General features: G+C 54.0%; 1 protein-coding gene across 1 annotated transcript in view; it reads left to right on the top strand.

The window, feature by feature from the left end:
* Positions 1 to 16,719, top strand: part of AFF3 (ALF transcription elongation factor 3) — a gene marked incomplete at both ends in the record, with an annotated part of 411,313 nt that overhangs the window by 376,828 nt on the left and 17,766 nt on the right. The window contains 5 exons of the mRNA XM_080711464.1: positions 3,269 to 3,443; positions 7,261 to 8,163; positions 10,802 to 10,929; positions 14,512 to 14,713; positions 15,570 to 15,694. Of these exons, the coding sequence (XP_080567590.1) occupies positions 3,269 to 3,443; positions 7,261 to 8,163; positions 10,802 to 10,929; positions 14,512 to 14,713; positions 15,570 to 15,694 (1,533 nt within the window). The remainder of the gene's footprint in view (positions 1 to 3,268; positions 3,444 to 7,260; positions 8,164 to 10,801; positions 10,930 to 14,511; positions 14,714 to 15,569; positions 15,695 to 16,719) is intronic.

Here is a 16,719-nt window from a genome sequence, read left to right as displayed (position 1 = left end):
TCCTCGACTTATGATGGGGCCACGTCCCAATAAACCCACCGTCTGCTGAAAATATTGTAAGTCAAAAATGTATCTAATCCACCGGAACTAGGCAGCACCCTGGCTTAGCAACGCAGCATGCTGTGTGGTCGCAATTGATTTCCCCGTGATCACAGAGCTGTGCGAGGACCACAGCTCACTGCCCCTGCCCAGCACTGGGAGAGGACCTGGCTGCACATCACAGCCCAGGAAAAGATCCAAAATCGAAAGCCCACATAGTTTCTCCAGGATCTTACTGTGTTTGCACCATCAGAAAGTCAAGGAACCTGAAGTCAACCCCACCATGAATCAGAGACCGGCTGTACAGATCCAGCCCTGACCCCAGAGGGGCCGCGAGCCTCTCAGCTCTCAGAAGCAAGGTGTGAAGAAGAGCCTCATTCTTGCCTCTCATCTGCTTGAAAATCAAATAATAGTTATGACACAAAAACTGCCATTTTCAAGTGTTGCGTGAGTTAAAAAAGAGAAACACAGGAGTATGTTTTTCAACATATGTTGTCTTCAAACATATGGCAAGATCCAGAGATCCACCCAGCTACCCCCACGGCCGCCAGGGTCACGGGAGCATTAGCCAGCCGGGTTCCGATGGGAGGTGCTGTTTTCTTGGGCTGGCATGTCTGATGACTGCAGGAGAGCACTTGTGCGTGGGAGGCATCGTGGGAACTGTTTGATGGACGTTTTCCCAGAAACCAGAACTTTAGTTCTGATTTCATTCCATGCGTGGGCCACAAGGAACTCACGTTCCACCAACACACTGCCCACCTTTGCTGCTGTGCAAAGCCCAGGTATTACTATCCTGGGTCCTGTGAACTCGGCAGGCAGCACCGTTGTGTGAGCCAGCCAACATGTTCCTTGCTCGTCTGAGCGCCGCTGTCTGCAGCAGATGACAGTGCCGACTAAGGTGGGGACCTCTCTTTCCTGCATGTCTGTCCCCACCAACCTTTAGCGAGGAAGTCTTTGGGCCATGTGTTATTTTGCTTTTCTTGGTTTTTTCGTGTTTTTCTCCCCTTATTTTGGGGACCTACCAACAAACTACAAACATGGATCCCAGATGTTCATGTTTGGCCAGGATCCAGTGGTTGTGTGTGTGTGTGTGTGTGTGTGTGTTTCCTTTGGCAGCAGGCATCTCAATTCAGCCAACAGGAAGATGGATCTCCATAGGAGAAGAAATAACATAACCCCTTGCGTCCCCGCTCCCCCTTGCCCTGCTCCATCTAAGATCCTGAATTCTTCCCTCAACAGCAGGCACACATGGTAGGCTGGAAAAGAATCATCACAGCCCAGGCAGGGCGTGAACCTGCAGATGTTGTCTGGTGCTGAAGGGTTCTTGCAGACAGTGGGCGTGGACCATGATATCCGTGGGAAGAATGCAAACCCTTTGGGGGGGCTACATTCGCCCTCCGGTCTCCCGGTTCCAAAGGGTGCATTTATTGTCAGGGCTCCTGTAACACCTTTTGTCTTGTGGCTTCTGTAGAACCAAGGCTGTAGTGAGTATTACCCCTGCAACCCACAGCCAGGACTGGTGCGAGCCCGCCCTGGGGAAGCGCTTGTCAGGCACTGGAGGTGGGTGGAGAGGACCGTGTCCTGTCCCGGGCTGCTTTCACTGGAGGCCATGAGCTCTGGGCTCTGCCTGCACTACAGTGCCGTCCTGTTGACGCGGTTGTCACAAGCAAGCTTTTTGCTGACTCAACACCAAATAGTGACCAGGATTTCCTAGGTTTAGAATTTGACCTCAAAAGAACACATTCAGGTATCTTTCCATTTAGTTAATAAAGGACTTAGGAAATGGTGAGTTTTATGTAAGTGACCGTCTTTTCTTAAACACTCGGGCATGTGTGTGCTATTTGAATGTTTGCGGTTAATTTATTCCTATTGAGAAGCACTGATTGGTTCTTTCCTGTTGTATCTGAGTGTGCAAAGACTCTATGACGAAAGTCAACATAAGTACAAACATCAAGTGCAAAGCTGAAATGCTGTTTCTAAGTCACTATGCCGGGAGGAAATTCTCTTGTGCGCGCGGTGCTGGGGAGAAGCCAGGGCATCCTACTTCTGAGCTGCACCTCAAGCTTCTTTTATTCTTCACTTTGAAACGGGGTTGCACTAACTTGCTGAGAGTCTGCTATGCTGCTGAGATTGGCCACTAACCTACGTTCTTCCCGTCTCAGCCTCCCAAGCACCGGGATTACAGGCGTGTACCAACACACCTGGCCCAGGTGAGATTCTAAAATCCGGAGTATAACCAGGCATGGTGGTACATGCTTGTAATCTCAGCGCTGGGAGGCTGAGACAGGAGGATCTCAGGTTCATGGCCAGCCTCAGCTACTTGGTGAGGCCCTCTGCAACCTAGTGAGACCTTGTTTCAAAATAGAGAATGAAAAATAGGGCTGGATGCATAGCTCATAGGTAGAATGCCCCCAGTAGAAGAAAGAAAGAAAGAAAGAAAGAAAGAAAGAAAGAAAGAAAGAAAGAGAGAGAAAGAGAGAGAGAGAGAGAGAGAGAGAGAGAGAAAGAAAGAAAGAAAGAAAGAAAGAAAGAAAGAAAGAAAGAAGGAAGTAGGGAGGCAGGGAGGGAGGGAGGAAAAGAAAAACATCTGAAGTATAGCCAAGAGGGACCTCAGACTTTAGTAAAGGTCTTAAGTGGAGATTATTGCTTATACACCATGCCAGCTCCCTATACCCGCAGAGCTCAACACTGCAGGCAGAAAAAGGAGGGAAGCGAGATTTTAAGTTTGACGTTCCAGATTGTGTGGCACCTTCCAGCAGGCCAGGAAGCTGGGAGCAGCGGGGAAGCGCTCTCCGACAGCCCTACCTACCCTCGCCTTCACACTGTATGGTCCTCTGGGGGGAAATCAAGCAAACAGTCGTTTTCACCCTTTGCAAACTGCTTCGAGCTCTGTGGATTATCTTACATTTGTGTTCATGATGGGATTCGCGGATGTGCTGGAAAAGCCATCCTGAAACCGCGGCGACAGAGAACCACCGCCCAGGTAGCAGCCACCTTGCCCGTGTGGAGCCAGTGTCCAGCTGCCCAAGGGCACCACTTTTCAATCTCCATTTTATTTCCTTGCACAACTGTGGTTAGCCCGAAATTCCAAGGCCGCCTTTGATCCGCAGGACAGCCTCCAGGCCGGGCCGAGGGCGCGAAGACGGTGCCCTTGGCCTCTGGCCTCTGTTTACTCACTTGGCTTCCCTTCCCTTTCCTTCCCTCTCCTTCCCGGCCGGCCGGCTGGCAGCACCGGAATCCATCAGACCAGCTGCAGAGCCTCCGTGCCGTCCAGCAAGGGCAGCAGCAGTGGCAGCAGCAGCTCCTCCAGCGACTCAGAGAGCAGCTCGGGATCGGACTCGGAGACGGAGAGCAGCTCGAGCGAGAGCGAGGGCAGCAAGGCGCCTCACTACTCCAGCCCCGAGGTGAGCTCCCGATCCCAGCCCCGGCGAGCCCCTGACCCCAGCCCCCGGGTGACCCCCCACAGCCTCCAGTAAGGCAGCCGGCCTGCTAGGCGCCATCTGTGTTTGACACCACTTCCTTTGAAGCACAAAGCATCATCTTTCACTGTCCAAAAATCTCTCTGTGACTTCCAGAAATTTCCAAGTAGGCTACGATGTTCCCGCCGGTTAGGGCCTGTGGTGGGGTCCCCGGGGTCCGATGAGGTAGTAGCCGAGCGAGGAGCCAGCGGCCTGGGAAGCGTGGCCAGCGTAAACCCTGGGGAGCCCGTTTATGGCAGACAAGCTTCGAATCTCACCTTTTGGCAGTTCGTCATGGATCAGAGGGACGAGGGCTGTAAATATTAATAAAACCTTCGTAACCATGTTTTTCTTTGTGAAAATATAAAAGGGGAAATTAGCATCCACCTACAAATAATGATGGAACCTTTTACAGCCCTGATCAGTGTCTATAGGAAAGACGTAGGTGCCCTGTATAAACACATTATAAGGTACCAATAAAAGCCAGCGCTATTTCTACTTTAAAGTGGAAAGGGGGAAATTAAATAGTAACTCAGAGCACAGTGCTTTATGAATGAGAGCCCAGAAAAACCTTCTGAAGTCTGTGGAGCCAGAAGTGTGGGCCTTGTTTCCCAAAGAAGAATCAAAAGATGGTTTCTTCCTGAGACCATTTGATATCACCGAGGATTGTGGGTTTGGTTTGTTACAACCTCACAACCTCTGTACCATTTGGGAGGCCAAATTCCGTACACACACACATACACACACACACACACACACACACACACACACACACTTGGGGTGGAACCATGGGGAGTCTACCTCCAAGCTACACCCCCACCCCTTTTAATATTTTGTTTTGAAACAGGATCTTGCTAGGCTGCCAAGCGTCTGGCTAAAGTTGCTAAGGCTGTCCTCGAACCTGCAATCCTGCTGTCCCACCAAATTCTTAAATGAGGGGAAGCCAGAGGCACTCGTGCAAACCATGGCCATAGGGGAATCGACGTGCTGGCCAGACCAGCCGTATTGCAGCTCCTTGCCTGAGCCGCAGACCCGCCACTCCTGGGAGTCCTCCTGTGCCCCTCGGGATCCCCATGTCCTCACCTCCTCCCAGCACCTTTCTGCCCGTGGCAAAGCGCTCCATTCTTCTAGAATTTGTCTCTCCTTTCCCTGACGCTCCCGTTTTCCTGTCTGCTCTCTGTCCATTGGGCATCTGTCTGTCCACCTACGTAAGGGGAGGCCCTTGGCCGCATTAGTCTCTGGACGCCCATAGCTTACTGTAACCGGCTTTTTCCAGAAGCAGTGTGCTCTTCCTCCTCTTAAGCACACTCAGGCAGGGCTCACTGGGTCGGCACTTGTTGAGCAGCGGCCGCAGGCACAGTGCTCGGCTCTGGACAGCAGCAGCTGAAGACAGAGACGCCCTGTCTTCACAGATGCGGCCTGCAAACAGGAGCATTTGAAACAGTTGAGGTGGGAGGAGGCAGGGGAGGCCTTAATACATCTGCAGGATGTACCAAGCTACACTGTGCTGAGAAATACTGGAATATTTCATGACAAGAAGTGGCCAGGTCCCGGGGAGAGCGCAAGAGCCGGATGGGGCAGGATGGATAAGGGGCGCCGGGGAGCCTGCCCTCCCGGCCAGCCTCCCTGGTCCTGCAGGTCGAATTCACGAGCGAGTGTTGAGTCTTACTTCCACACTGAAATGTGAATCCTAGAGCTCCTGAAGCAGCCAAAACTTGCCTGGAAGCAGGACAGGCGTAAAGTGCTTTAAGCTAATCCTTTCTAGAAGTCACCAAAGCCTCTGGCTCTTGCGGTGAGTCGGGCTGAGGAGAATGAGCTGGCGAGGGAGGGAGGGAGCCTAAGGGAGCCCTAGAGGAGCCCTCCTCCTAACGGAGCCCCGAGTCCAGGCTCCTGGACGCCGGATGCGGCTCCTGTGTTACTCACAATGATGGTGCTCTGTTCTGCCAGGAAGGGCTTGTTCACTGGAATCCAGGTCAGGTTCCTTTCACGGTGCTCCCAAGGTTAAGGCAGACACAGCTGTGTGGGAAGGGCCCGGGATTGCAGGCTGAGAATGGCCACCGTGGGCAGTTGTGAGCCCAGCTCATCCTGCTCTGCGATGGAGCCAGCCGGGCGGCCCACCTTAGAGGGAGCAGCAGGGCTCCAGAACCGCGGCCCAGACCAGAGGGTGAAGCCTCCAAGCAGGATAGCTGTGGCCCTCACTCCCCTCCACACCATCCTGGGCTCCATGTGTGAGTCCTTCTTGATGGCTGGGATTGCCATGCGTGAATTGCCACCATCATCTTCATCTCAGTCTTGGCCCGCTGAAAACCCTCTGGATAGCTGGGCGTGGTGGGCACGCTTGTCATCCCCCTGCTTGGGAGGCGGAGACAGGAGGATCTCGCAGGTTCGAAGCCAGCCGCGCGCACTGGCTTAGGAGACCCTGTTTCCAAATAAAAATATATAAATAGATCTGGGAGTGTAGCCCAGAGGTAGAAGGGCTTCCAGGAACCCCAGTACCACCAAAAAAAAAAAAACTCTGGATAAGTTGTACGCGGCTCAGTACACCTCTTTTCTGCTCACAGTTCCAATGCTGTGTACATGGATTTTTATTAAGAAGTAGCATGTTCTCCCCGTAAGATCTTGGTTCTTAAGCCTTTTGGAACATAAATCCTTAGAGAATCAAATCGAAATGATGGACCTCTCTCAGGAAAAGAAAAAAAAAGTGTCTACCCAGCATTTCCATTCCATTCTGGGTGTCTGCTGACTGCCCTCCACCCCCGAGCTAACTGCAGGTCAGTCTGACCTGTGACACCAGCAGTCGGCAGCACTGCTTGCCGGGACGTCCCGAGGTCACCTCGATGTCTGTGGCCTTTCTGGCCAAGTGGGGTAGAAACAAAGTAGACGCAGAGAAAGGCAGAAACAAGGCAGCTGCCGGGCCCGAAGCAGGAGCCCTCTGGAGCTCTCTGCCAGGTCCTCCCCAGAGTAACCACGCCTGCCTGCCTTTGCCACCAAAGTTACCTGCTGGTTCTCTGGGATCGTAGGTTCTCAGATTTCCCCCAAAGTTTAGTCTCACCAAAAAAAAAAAAAAAAAGGTGCTTTACCACTCAGGGCCTCCAAGCTGTTGCTCCCATTAGGCTTCTTGGCATCTCGAGTTTGTGTATCTAACTATGTGGCCATATACGCACATCTGTGTATGTCTGTTACTCTTCCCCTGCTACGTTTCATGGCATCTCAAGTTTGGGTATATATTTGTACATATGTATGTACAAATATGTATATGCACAAATATATACACACACATATATATACATTGTATATATCTGACATATCTGTCTACTCATGTGAAGATGGACATGTGGTACACACAGGGATACAGGGTGTATAAGGTTAGGTACGTGTATGTAGGTGCAGATATACATGGCACATTTCAGCGCTGAGTGCTTGCGGTGGTTCTGGTGAGGCCCGGCTCTGGTTTCTCCACGTGGCCTGGGCCTGAAATGGCCAGATGTGCAGGGGCAGGAGAGCGGTGTGGGTCTTGGGCCTGGCAGGGGCAGGAGGGCGGTGTGGCCCAGGGCCTGGCAGGGGCAGGACAGTGGTTTGACCCGGGATCTGGCAGGGGCAGGAGAGCAGTGTGGCCCAGAGCCTGGCAGGGCAGGAGGGTGGTGTGGCCCGGGGCCTGGCAGGGGCAGTAGGGAGGTGTGGCCCCGTGTCCCCGGGCCTGGCAGGAGCAGGCGAGCCGCCCCGGGCCCGCAGTGACGCTCCTGTTCGTGGCCTCTTCTTCCAGGCAGAGCCAGCCTCGTCCAGCAAGTGGCAGCTGGACAAGTGGCTGAACAAAGTCAACCCGCACAAGCCGCCGGTGCTGAGCCAGCATGAGGGCCCGGGCCCCGAGCGAGGCGCGTACCCGGTGGGCGCGCAGGACTGCGCCCCCGGGGCCGACAGCCGCCTGGCGGGCCTGAGGGACGAGCTGCAGGACGAGCCGCGGCCGCGCACGGCCGACAAGGCGCCGGGCAGCCGCAACGCCAAGCAGAGGTCGCCGCCCGCCGCGCCCTTGGACCGCGACGGGCCCGCGCGCCGCCCGGCCGCCAAGAAGGCCAGCCGGCGGGCCGAGAGGACCGCGGCCGACGAGCCCGACGAGCCGCCCGAGCCGCCCCGGCCGCGGCCCTGCGCCGCCGCCCCCAGCAGGCCCGGGCCCCGCAAGGAGCCGCGCCCCGGGGCCGCGGGCGAGAAGCGCCGCACGCGCGGGCCCAGCCGCGCGCTGCCCAAGTCCAGGGAGTTCATCGACACCGAGTCGTCCTCGTCCTCGTCCTCCTCCTCCGACCTGGAGTCCGAGCCCGAGGAGCCGCCGCCGCCGCCCAAGGGCCCGGGCCCCGAGCAGAGGCCGAGGGAGGCGCCGGGGGCACGGGCCCCCGCCGGCCCCGTCAACGCCAGGACCTCCAGCGACCTGGCCCGCGAGCTGGAGGAGCAGTTCTACACCCTGGTGCCCTTCGGCCGCAACGAGCTGCTGTCCCCGCTCAAGGACAGCGACGAGGTCAGGGCCCTGTGGGTCAAGATCGACCTGGCCCTGCTGTCCAGGGTCCCCGAGCGCCTGCCCGAGCCCCCCGCCAAGGACCCCGAGGCCCACGCGCCCGGCTTGGCCCCCGAGCCGCCCAGCGAGAAGGCCGCGCCCAGGTCCAAGAGGAAGCGCAAGGTGGGCGTCTGCGGCTGGAGGAGCTGCTGCTGCGGCCGCCCTCTGTGCCCGGCCGGGCCTCTGCGGCCCAGCTCAAGCCGAGCACCAGGCGGCCAGCGCCCCATTGGCTGGTTGTACTACTGGAGAATGACCCAGGGGTATTCTGCCTCTGAGCTGTACCCCCAGCCCAATCACATTCTTTATTTTGAAACAGGGTTTAAGTTTGGGAGGTTCTTACTAGGTTGCGGAGGCTGGCTGTGGACCTGCAATCCTCCTGTGAACCTTGAATCCAGGATAGCTCTACCTCCCAGTTTAGCCTCCGCCACCCCAGTCCTTCCTGGTTTTTGTTTTGAGGTTTTGAAACAGGGTCTCCCAAGGTTGCCGAGAGTCTCACCAAGTTGCTGAGGCTGGTCTTGAACCTGCAATCCTTCCGTCTCAGCCTCCCAGGGGCAAGGGTTACAGGGGTGCACCACCACACTCAGCCCTGTTATTTATTTTTTGTTTGTTTGTTTATTTTTTTAAATTTTTTTTGCGGGTCTGGGTGTGGAACCCAAGGGCATTCGACCTCCAAGCTACACCTCCTGCCCTATTTTTATTCTGTATTTTGAAACCAGGTCTCACTGAGTTGCAGAGGGCCTCACTAAGTAGCTGAGGCTGTCTGCGAAACGCGATCCTCCGGTTTCAGCGTCCCGAATGCTGGAATTACAAGCGTGCACCACCACGCCCGGCTTTTTATTTTTTATTTTAAAACAGGGTCTTCCTAAGATCTGGAAGGCCTCACTAAGTTTTTGAGGATGGCCGCAACAAACCCACACTCCTCCTGCCTCAGCCTCCCAAAGACATGGATTATAGGGAGTACTGCCATGTCCATCTTTATTCTTAATTTTTTTTTCTAGTACTGGGGATGGAACCCAGGGGCATTCTAACTCTGAGCTACACACCCAGCTCCAGTTTTTATTCTTTATTTGGAAACAGGGTCTCACTGAGTTGCAGAGGGCCTCACCAGGCAGCTGAGGCTGTACTTCACTGCAGTCCACCTGTCTCCGAATGCTGGGATGACAAGCATGCACCACCACACGCGACATTTTATTCTAAATTTTAAAACAGGGTCGCCGGGCATGGTGGCGCTTGCTTGTAATCCCCACGCTTGTGGCGCTTGGGAGACGGAGACAGGAAGATTGCGCTGGTTCGAAGCCAGCCTTGCTGGCTTAAGAGACCCTGTTTTCAAATAAAAAATATAAAAATAGGTCTGGGAGTGTAGCCCGGAGGTAGAAGAGCTTCTAGGAACCCCAGTACCACACACACACACACAAAAAAAAAAAAAAAAAAAAACAGGGTCTCACCAAGGTCTGGAGGGCCTGGCTAAGTTGCTAAGGCTGACTGAGAACCTGTCTCAGCCTCCCAAATCCTGGGGTTGCAGGTGTGCACCACCACGCCTGCCTCGCTGCCCCCATTTTATAGTTGTAGGTAGTTAAGCCACGACCTGCTACGCGTGGACATGGTTGGTGGATGCTGTTTATCCAGCGCGAGCAGGCACACGCTGAACGCTGGGCACTCGAGCAGGCTAAGCGTGTGGAGCCCGTTCCTTGGTGAGGGCTAGGGTGACCTTGCTGGTGGTCACCTGGTCACCTAGGAAGCCAGTGGCCTCGTGGAGTTTAGGGTGAGACACAAGTCCCCAGGCCAGCACTGGAGGCAGCTGGATCTGGAAGGACTTCCTACAGAAAGGGGCCTGCAGCCAGGCTCCAAGGAGGAGGGATATTTGAATAACCAAGAGCTGACTGGGAAAGGAAGCTCTCCGAGCCACCTCCAGCTGTGGCAGTGAACGCTGGTCCAGTTCTGAGGGTTTCTTTTTGTTTGGTTGTTACTCGTTTTATTTTTCTCCCCCATAGTCCTGCAGGTTGAATCCAAGATAGTTCTACCCGGGGGCTTACCCTCCCCCGCCCCAGCCCTTCCTAATTCTTGTTTTGAGGTTTTGAAACTGGGTCTCACAAGGTTGCTGAGTCTCACTGAGTTGCTGAGGCTGGTCTTGAACCTGCAATCCTCCTGTCTCAGCCCCCCAGGTCCTGGATCACAGATGTGCGCCACCAAGGCCAGCCAGTCCTGAAGGTTTCTGGGTGGGAAATACCTTCACCGTAACGTAAAGCCAATTTCAAGGGCCGCATCCCCTCCCGTTGCTCCCCCTTCGCTAGTAATTTGAGCCACAGTGGAAAACTCAGTAGAATCAGTTCACGGTGCTTTTTACCTTTAGTGCTGGGATTACAATATAATCCCAGCGCCAAAGGCTAAGACAGGAGCGTTGCAGGTTTGAGACCAGCATGCGGTTAACTTATCAAGACCATCTTTCAAAGTAAAAAAAATAAAATAGGGCTGGGGTGTAGCTCAGAGGTAGAACACCCCTGGGTTCACTCCCCAGCACCACCAACAAAAATAACGTCCCCTCTCTAATTCCGATGGTCACCTCATTGCCCTCCTGGCGGTGAGCTGTGGGTAGGGGCGGTCAGCCAGGCCTCCTCCTGGCTCACTGAGGGGTCGGCGGCTCCAGCCACTCTCTGGAAGACAGGGAGAGTCTCCCCAGGCCCCTCCGCCAGGGCAGTCAGGGCGGAGCTCGTCCCGAGCCCGTGAAATCCCAGCTGCTGGTATTTGCTCTTTCCCCACATAGTGTGACAACGAGGACGACTACAGGGAGCTGAAGAAGGCGCAGGGAGAGAAGGAGAGCTCCTCTCGATCCACCGCCGCCTCCGCCGCCAGCGCCTTGTCCGCAAACCACTGCGGCATGAGCGTCAGCAGGTACGTGGGAGCCGCCACCCCGTCGCGCTGCCGAGGGGGCCAGCTGTGCGCTTCTTGTTTTCAGAGTAAGGTTTTTATTTTTTAAATATCTTTGGCCATAATGTTCATTTGTTAAAAAGTCTAGAAAGGATTGTCAACTACAGTGACTACTGATGCAACGTTGATTTGAACAAGATCTCTAAAGTGTCTGGTAATTATTCAACGTATAATGTATAAGGTCTTTAGCCGGGCATGGTGGTGCACACTTGTAATCCCAGCATTCGGGAGGCTGAGACTGTTGGATTGCGGTTCACAGCCAGCCTCCGCTACTTAGCAAGGCCCTTCGCCACTCAGTGAGACCCTGTTTCAAAAATTTAAAAAGATTAAAAAATAGGGCTGGAGGTGGAGCTTGGAGGTCGAATGCCCTGGGTTCCATCCCCAGTACTGCAAAAAAAAAAAAAAAAAAAAGTCTTTAAAAGTGCGTCTTTTACTGAAACTGAGGACGTTCTTCTCAATTTATGGACCTGTGGTGGAAACACTTATTACTGAAATGAAACAAAGTCCTCTGGCTGGGGATTTTGGTAACTGCTCGGCCTGAAGGATGCGCTCGCAGGCCCTGGCCTTACCTCGGGTCTGCAGTTATGGCTGGGCATGGCCTCCTGCACATTCCCCAGGGCCACGTCAGACCCTGCTCTGTGGCCGAAGGCCAATTACTGGTTACGCACAATTCTGCGCTCCCCAAAGGCATTCTCTTCCCCAAAAATGTAAGAACTCTCCAGGCATAGTGGCACACACCTGTAATCCCAGTACTTGGGAGGCCGAGTCAGGAGGATATCAGGTTCAAGGCCAGCCTCAGCAACTTAGCAATTCCCTCAGCTACTTAGTGAGACCCTGTTTCAAAGTAAAATTTAAAACAGGAGTGGGGATACAGCCTGGAGATAGAATGCCCCTAAGTTCAAATCCAGTACCAAAAAATATATATAAAAGTAAAACCTAATAACTGAACGTTCAAGCCAGTGTTTAACAGTGGCTGCTAAACCCATAAGAACATTAACCCTTTCCCAGGGACAAGGAAGTGCACACTCTGAGTGGAGTCTCCAGGTAATGCCCCTGAAGGTCTTGAATGTTGACTAAAACCGCGGGCATTCCGAAGGCTCTGTGCTCCCAGGTCATGGCCACCCGGTTGCCCCTCTGAAGGAGTTCCACATGGCCCCCATGCACTGCAGCCTGTGTGCCGGTGGCTATCCGGCCGGGCGAGTCCCGGGTGCCCCTGAGCGGCCAGCAGCTTGTCCTTCCCCTCAGAAGTGTCTCAGTGCAGGGCCACTGTCCCTCCGCCATGCCGCCCCTCGCTCCCTGACTGAGCAGCAGGGATTTTAAGGGGACGTTAATGTCTCAGCACAACACATAAAAATGCAAGCTGAAAATACGTAGAACAGTACTAAAACTCAGAGAGAAACAGGAGAGCAGGGTGGAGCGCACAGCCCGCTGCTGGGTAGGGACGCCTGGGAGGGCCGGGGAGGATGCGGAGGACCAGACCAGTCCCCACAGCCCCACGCGGAGAGGGTGGTGTCCCCAAGCACTGGGGAAGCGTGGACGGGGACTCTGTGGCCCGGCCTCGATTTGAGAGGCGTGCTGCAGCTCTGTGCACACTTGTCAGTCCCGTAAGCGACCTGTCCGGCTCCTCTCCAACTGCGACATGACGCAGAGACCCCTGTGATTCCCACCAGTGGCGCGGTCACCGGCGTCGCTGACGTGGCTCCAAGCTACGCGTTCCTCTGGCTTCTCGCCCAGCTTGTAATGGAAGGACACAAGCTCTTGCGGGAGGGGAGGTCAGCGCAGATGAAGATGTAACTCTTTGCCGCCATGTTCACCATCCTCCAGTGAAAAGCTCTCGCTCTCCGCCAGAGTCTTGGCCTGGCAGAGCCCCCGGCGCTGTTAGGCAGCGACACGGGCGTGTGCGCGTTGATGGGGTGCCGTGTAGAAAGCGCGTGTGCACACCTCGGTTATCATTGCCCCTGTCGGGTTTACCCCTGGGCGAAACAGTCCCACAGATTAGGTGCTCGCCATCCCAGAGGGGGCTCAGAGGTCTCTATGGTCAACCTGAACCTCTAAACTTGCCAGTGACGAGAAAGGGACAGTCGTGTGTCCAGGACAGTCTTTAATATCGTAACCGGTCTTCGCGTCACAGAGCAGGTCAACTCAGCAGACGTTTAGATGAGGGTCTTTCTACTCTCAACGGACGAGCACGCCCAGGCCCTTCACACCCATCTTCAGCCTCAGAGCTTCACCATCTCCACCTGAGCTGCTTTTGATTCTCCCAACGCCGTTTCTCTGTAACACATCTCACTTCCAAGGGTTAGACGCACGGTGCTTGGGGAGGCAGAAATTCTGTCTCCACGGCATCTTTAAAAACCTCGGCTCTGGCATTTATCCTACAGGTTCGTGTTTGCGATTCTCCACTGTGACACCAGCTCGGGAGGTTGCTTTGTGCAGCGACTGTGATGGCTTATTTGCTGTGATAGCCAACGCATGCAGTTAAGAGCTCATAACTCCAGGTTTAGTGACCAAAGTTTCATTAGGCAGCTTTATCTTTTTTTTTTTTTTTTTTGCAAACTATCAGGTTACCTCTGTACACATCTTATATTAGCAGTGATTGAGTTTAATTCAGAAGAAGACATCTGCCCCAAACAGTATTTTTTTTCCATAAAGTAATGGGCAGAGCCCTAACAAAGCAGTTGACACAGCGTAGTCTTGAATATGAGTGAGCCCCTGTCCTCTGGTGACAGGGGATGGGGTCCTCTGGTGATCGATAGACACAGTTCTATGCAAGAACAGACGGTAGTTTTTAAGGTAAATAAGAAACTAAGAATCAGATATCATAATTTCTAATAACAGTTTCTGCATTTTGTATATATTCTGATCAACACTTAGTTAACTCAGAAACTAATAAAACATTGGCTTCCGTGCTCCTGCGGCTTTGTTACTCTGGGTAGAATAGTTAGTGCACGCTCGTATGTCAATGAAAATTCTTTCAGAAATGGAGAACTAGAGCCAGGCGTGGTGAGCACGCTTGTCATCCCCGCGCTTGGGGGCTGGAACAGGAGGATCGCACAGGTTCGAAGCCAGCCTCAGCTACTTAGTGAGGCCCTGTTTCCAAATAAAATATAAAAAGGTCTGGGAGGTAGAAAATAGTCCGGAGGTAGAAAAGGCCCTGGGTTCCACCCCCAGTACCAAAAAAAAAAAAAAAAGAGAGAGAGAGAAAGAGAAAGAAAGAAATGGAGAACTACATGTTGACTGACTTTCCTATTACTTACTTCTTATGTTTGTTGGGGAAAAGTTGTTTGTTGATATTTTGAGATCCCTAGATTAAAAAAGAAACACAGCTCACAGTATGGAACTACTGCTGGCCATCTCTTTGGTACCAACAGAAGAGCCATTCCTCCTGCTAGAGCAGGCGGTGAGCAGGACTCGCTCACTGGCCGTCGCCGTCCTAGCGTCACGGTGGCTCTCGGGCCTTCCTACCAGCAGGTCTTCAGTGGAGGCTCGGGTCACTCCTGCACACGCAGGTGTGACATCTCACGACTGCAATTTCTCTCTTTTCAGCTTGGCAATACCAATAAATAAAAATGAAAAGCTGCCCCGGTCGCCCGTCTCGCCCCTCTCGGATGCATCCCGACACAAGCATTCCGGCGAGGACCTGAGCTCCTGCAGCCGACCTCATGCCCACAGTGTGCTCGCATCCGCCTCTTCCAACAAAAAGCCCAAAGCCGACAGCCAGCCGCAGCCGCACGCCGGGGACCTCGCGGTGCGTGGGCCCTCCTTCCCCGAGTAGCCACAACAGAGCTGCGTCCCACACCCTGTCTGTCTTTACACCAGCCACTCAAAACTCGCGCTGGAGGCCCGGCAGAGAACCCCCGGAGGCAGCTTCTGGGGAGACCTGGCAGAGGAGGGGACCCCTCACCCCCCCTCACAGAGAGCAGAGGAAGAAGCCCACCCAGAAAGGGGACTCCAAGCCCCAGACTAACTGGGAGCTTTGAACCAACCAACCTCTGTACCGGGAAAAATTCCTTCCTCCTTGGCAGAGTTAAATCTGGGTTTGAAATTCACACCAAGATGTGCAGGGCTCTGCTCCTGCTGGCCAGTGGCTGACCATGGCCCCAGCACCACCCAGCACCGGGCGACCATGGCGCCAGCCGAGGGAGGGGCAGAGGTCCGTGGCTAGACCTGGGTTCCGTGGGCCTCCTGTGCCAGCCACAGTGGGATCTCGGGCGGGTTGCTCCATCTCTCTTTATCTGCACATAGCAGGCGTAAGACTGTAGAGAGAGCGTTCTCTAAGAACACCCCGGCCCTCTGGACGGCAGCTGGGGGCCCTGGACGGCTCCTCCTCTCAGGACGAGTTCGCCTTGTATAAGATGACCTTCAGCCTGTGTGTGCAGAGTGCATAGGAAACGTGAAGGGATTTCACAGGAGACTTGGGCCCCAACCCCAAGATAGCGCGTTCTAGAGACAAAACCCCACATCCCGAGCACTGCCCCTCCCCAGCACTCTGGGTGAGAGCCCCGGCCGTCCTTTTCTTGACTGAGACAGAGTCGTGCTCAGTTCAGCTGCAGAGCACGGTGTCTCACGGTGTCTCACGGACTCCTGTGTCGTTTGCTGTTTAGAAAGCAGCTCGCAGCAGTTCTGAAAACGGCCTCCTCCACAAGTCGCGGCCACACGCGGAGCCGTGGTCTCCGGGCTCCGGCAGTCACAGGGACTGCAAGAGGCAGAAACTGGTCTTCGATGACATGTGAGTTTGAACTCTGTCCTAACATGGCAAGGGGCGAGGGAAGGCAGGAAGGGCCACAGGCGGAAGTCGGGGGTGTGTTTTACCATGTGCCCACGTCCTGTTCCATGACTCGGTCATTTAAATGTCCTTTTCCAAGATGTACTTGACTTTGAATACACTGAGTCTTGCTGGTGGGTTTTTTTGTTTTGTTTTTTTATTTATTTATTTTTTTTTTTTTGCGGGTCTGGGGATGGAACCCAGGGCATTCTACCTCCAAGCTACACCCCCTGCCCTATTTTTTATTCTTTATTTTGAAATAAGGTCTCAGAGGGCCTCACTAAGTAGCTGAGGCTGGCCGTGAACCACGATCCTCCTGCCTCAGCCTCCCAAATGCTAGGATTACAAGTGTGTGCCACCACGCCCAGCTTTCTTGCTGGTGATTTTAAACAGTGAATTGGCCAAGTAACGCCCAAGACAGCAGAGAGCTGAAGTGAACCATGCTGAGGCTCTTCTTCCTACGTTTCTAAGCACCAATGTTGTGGGCTGCTGACAGTTCTCTGCTACAGAGAGAAAAGTATTTTTGTGTTTGTAAGTTGCAACAGCCAATCCAGAGCTGGGCGTGGCGGCACACACCTGTAATCCCAGTACTTGGGAGGCTGAGGCAGGAGCGTCACAAGTTTGAAACCAACCTCAGCTACTTAGTGAGGCACTCTGCAACTTAGCCAGACTCCATTCCGAAACTTAAAAATAAAGTAAAAAGGTTTGGAGGAGTAGCTCAGAGGCAGAATGCCCCTGGTTAAATCCCCAGTACCAAGAAAAGATAGAAATTCGTTGGAAGCCTCTGTACGAGACAGGAAGGAGTAAGCCCTGGGATGTGAACACAGCAGTGCTCGCACGCATGCGGTCCCAGCACTCGGAGGCTAACACAGAAGGATCACAAGTTCGAGGCCAGCCTCAGCAACATAGCAAGACCTTCAGCAACTTAGTGAGACCCTGCTTCAAAATTCAGAATAAAAATATCGGGGGGGGGGGTAGCTCAGAGATAG

Source organism: Muscardinus avellanarius, assembly GCF_963383645.1.
Source record: "Muscardinus avellanarius genome assembly, chromosome: 15".
Lineage (NCBI taxonomy): Eukaryota > Metazoa > Chordata > Mammalia > Rodentia > Gliridae > Muscardinus > Muscardinus avellanarius.
This window is presented reverse-complemented; position numbering and strand designations above follow the sequence as displayed.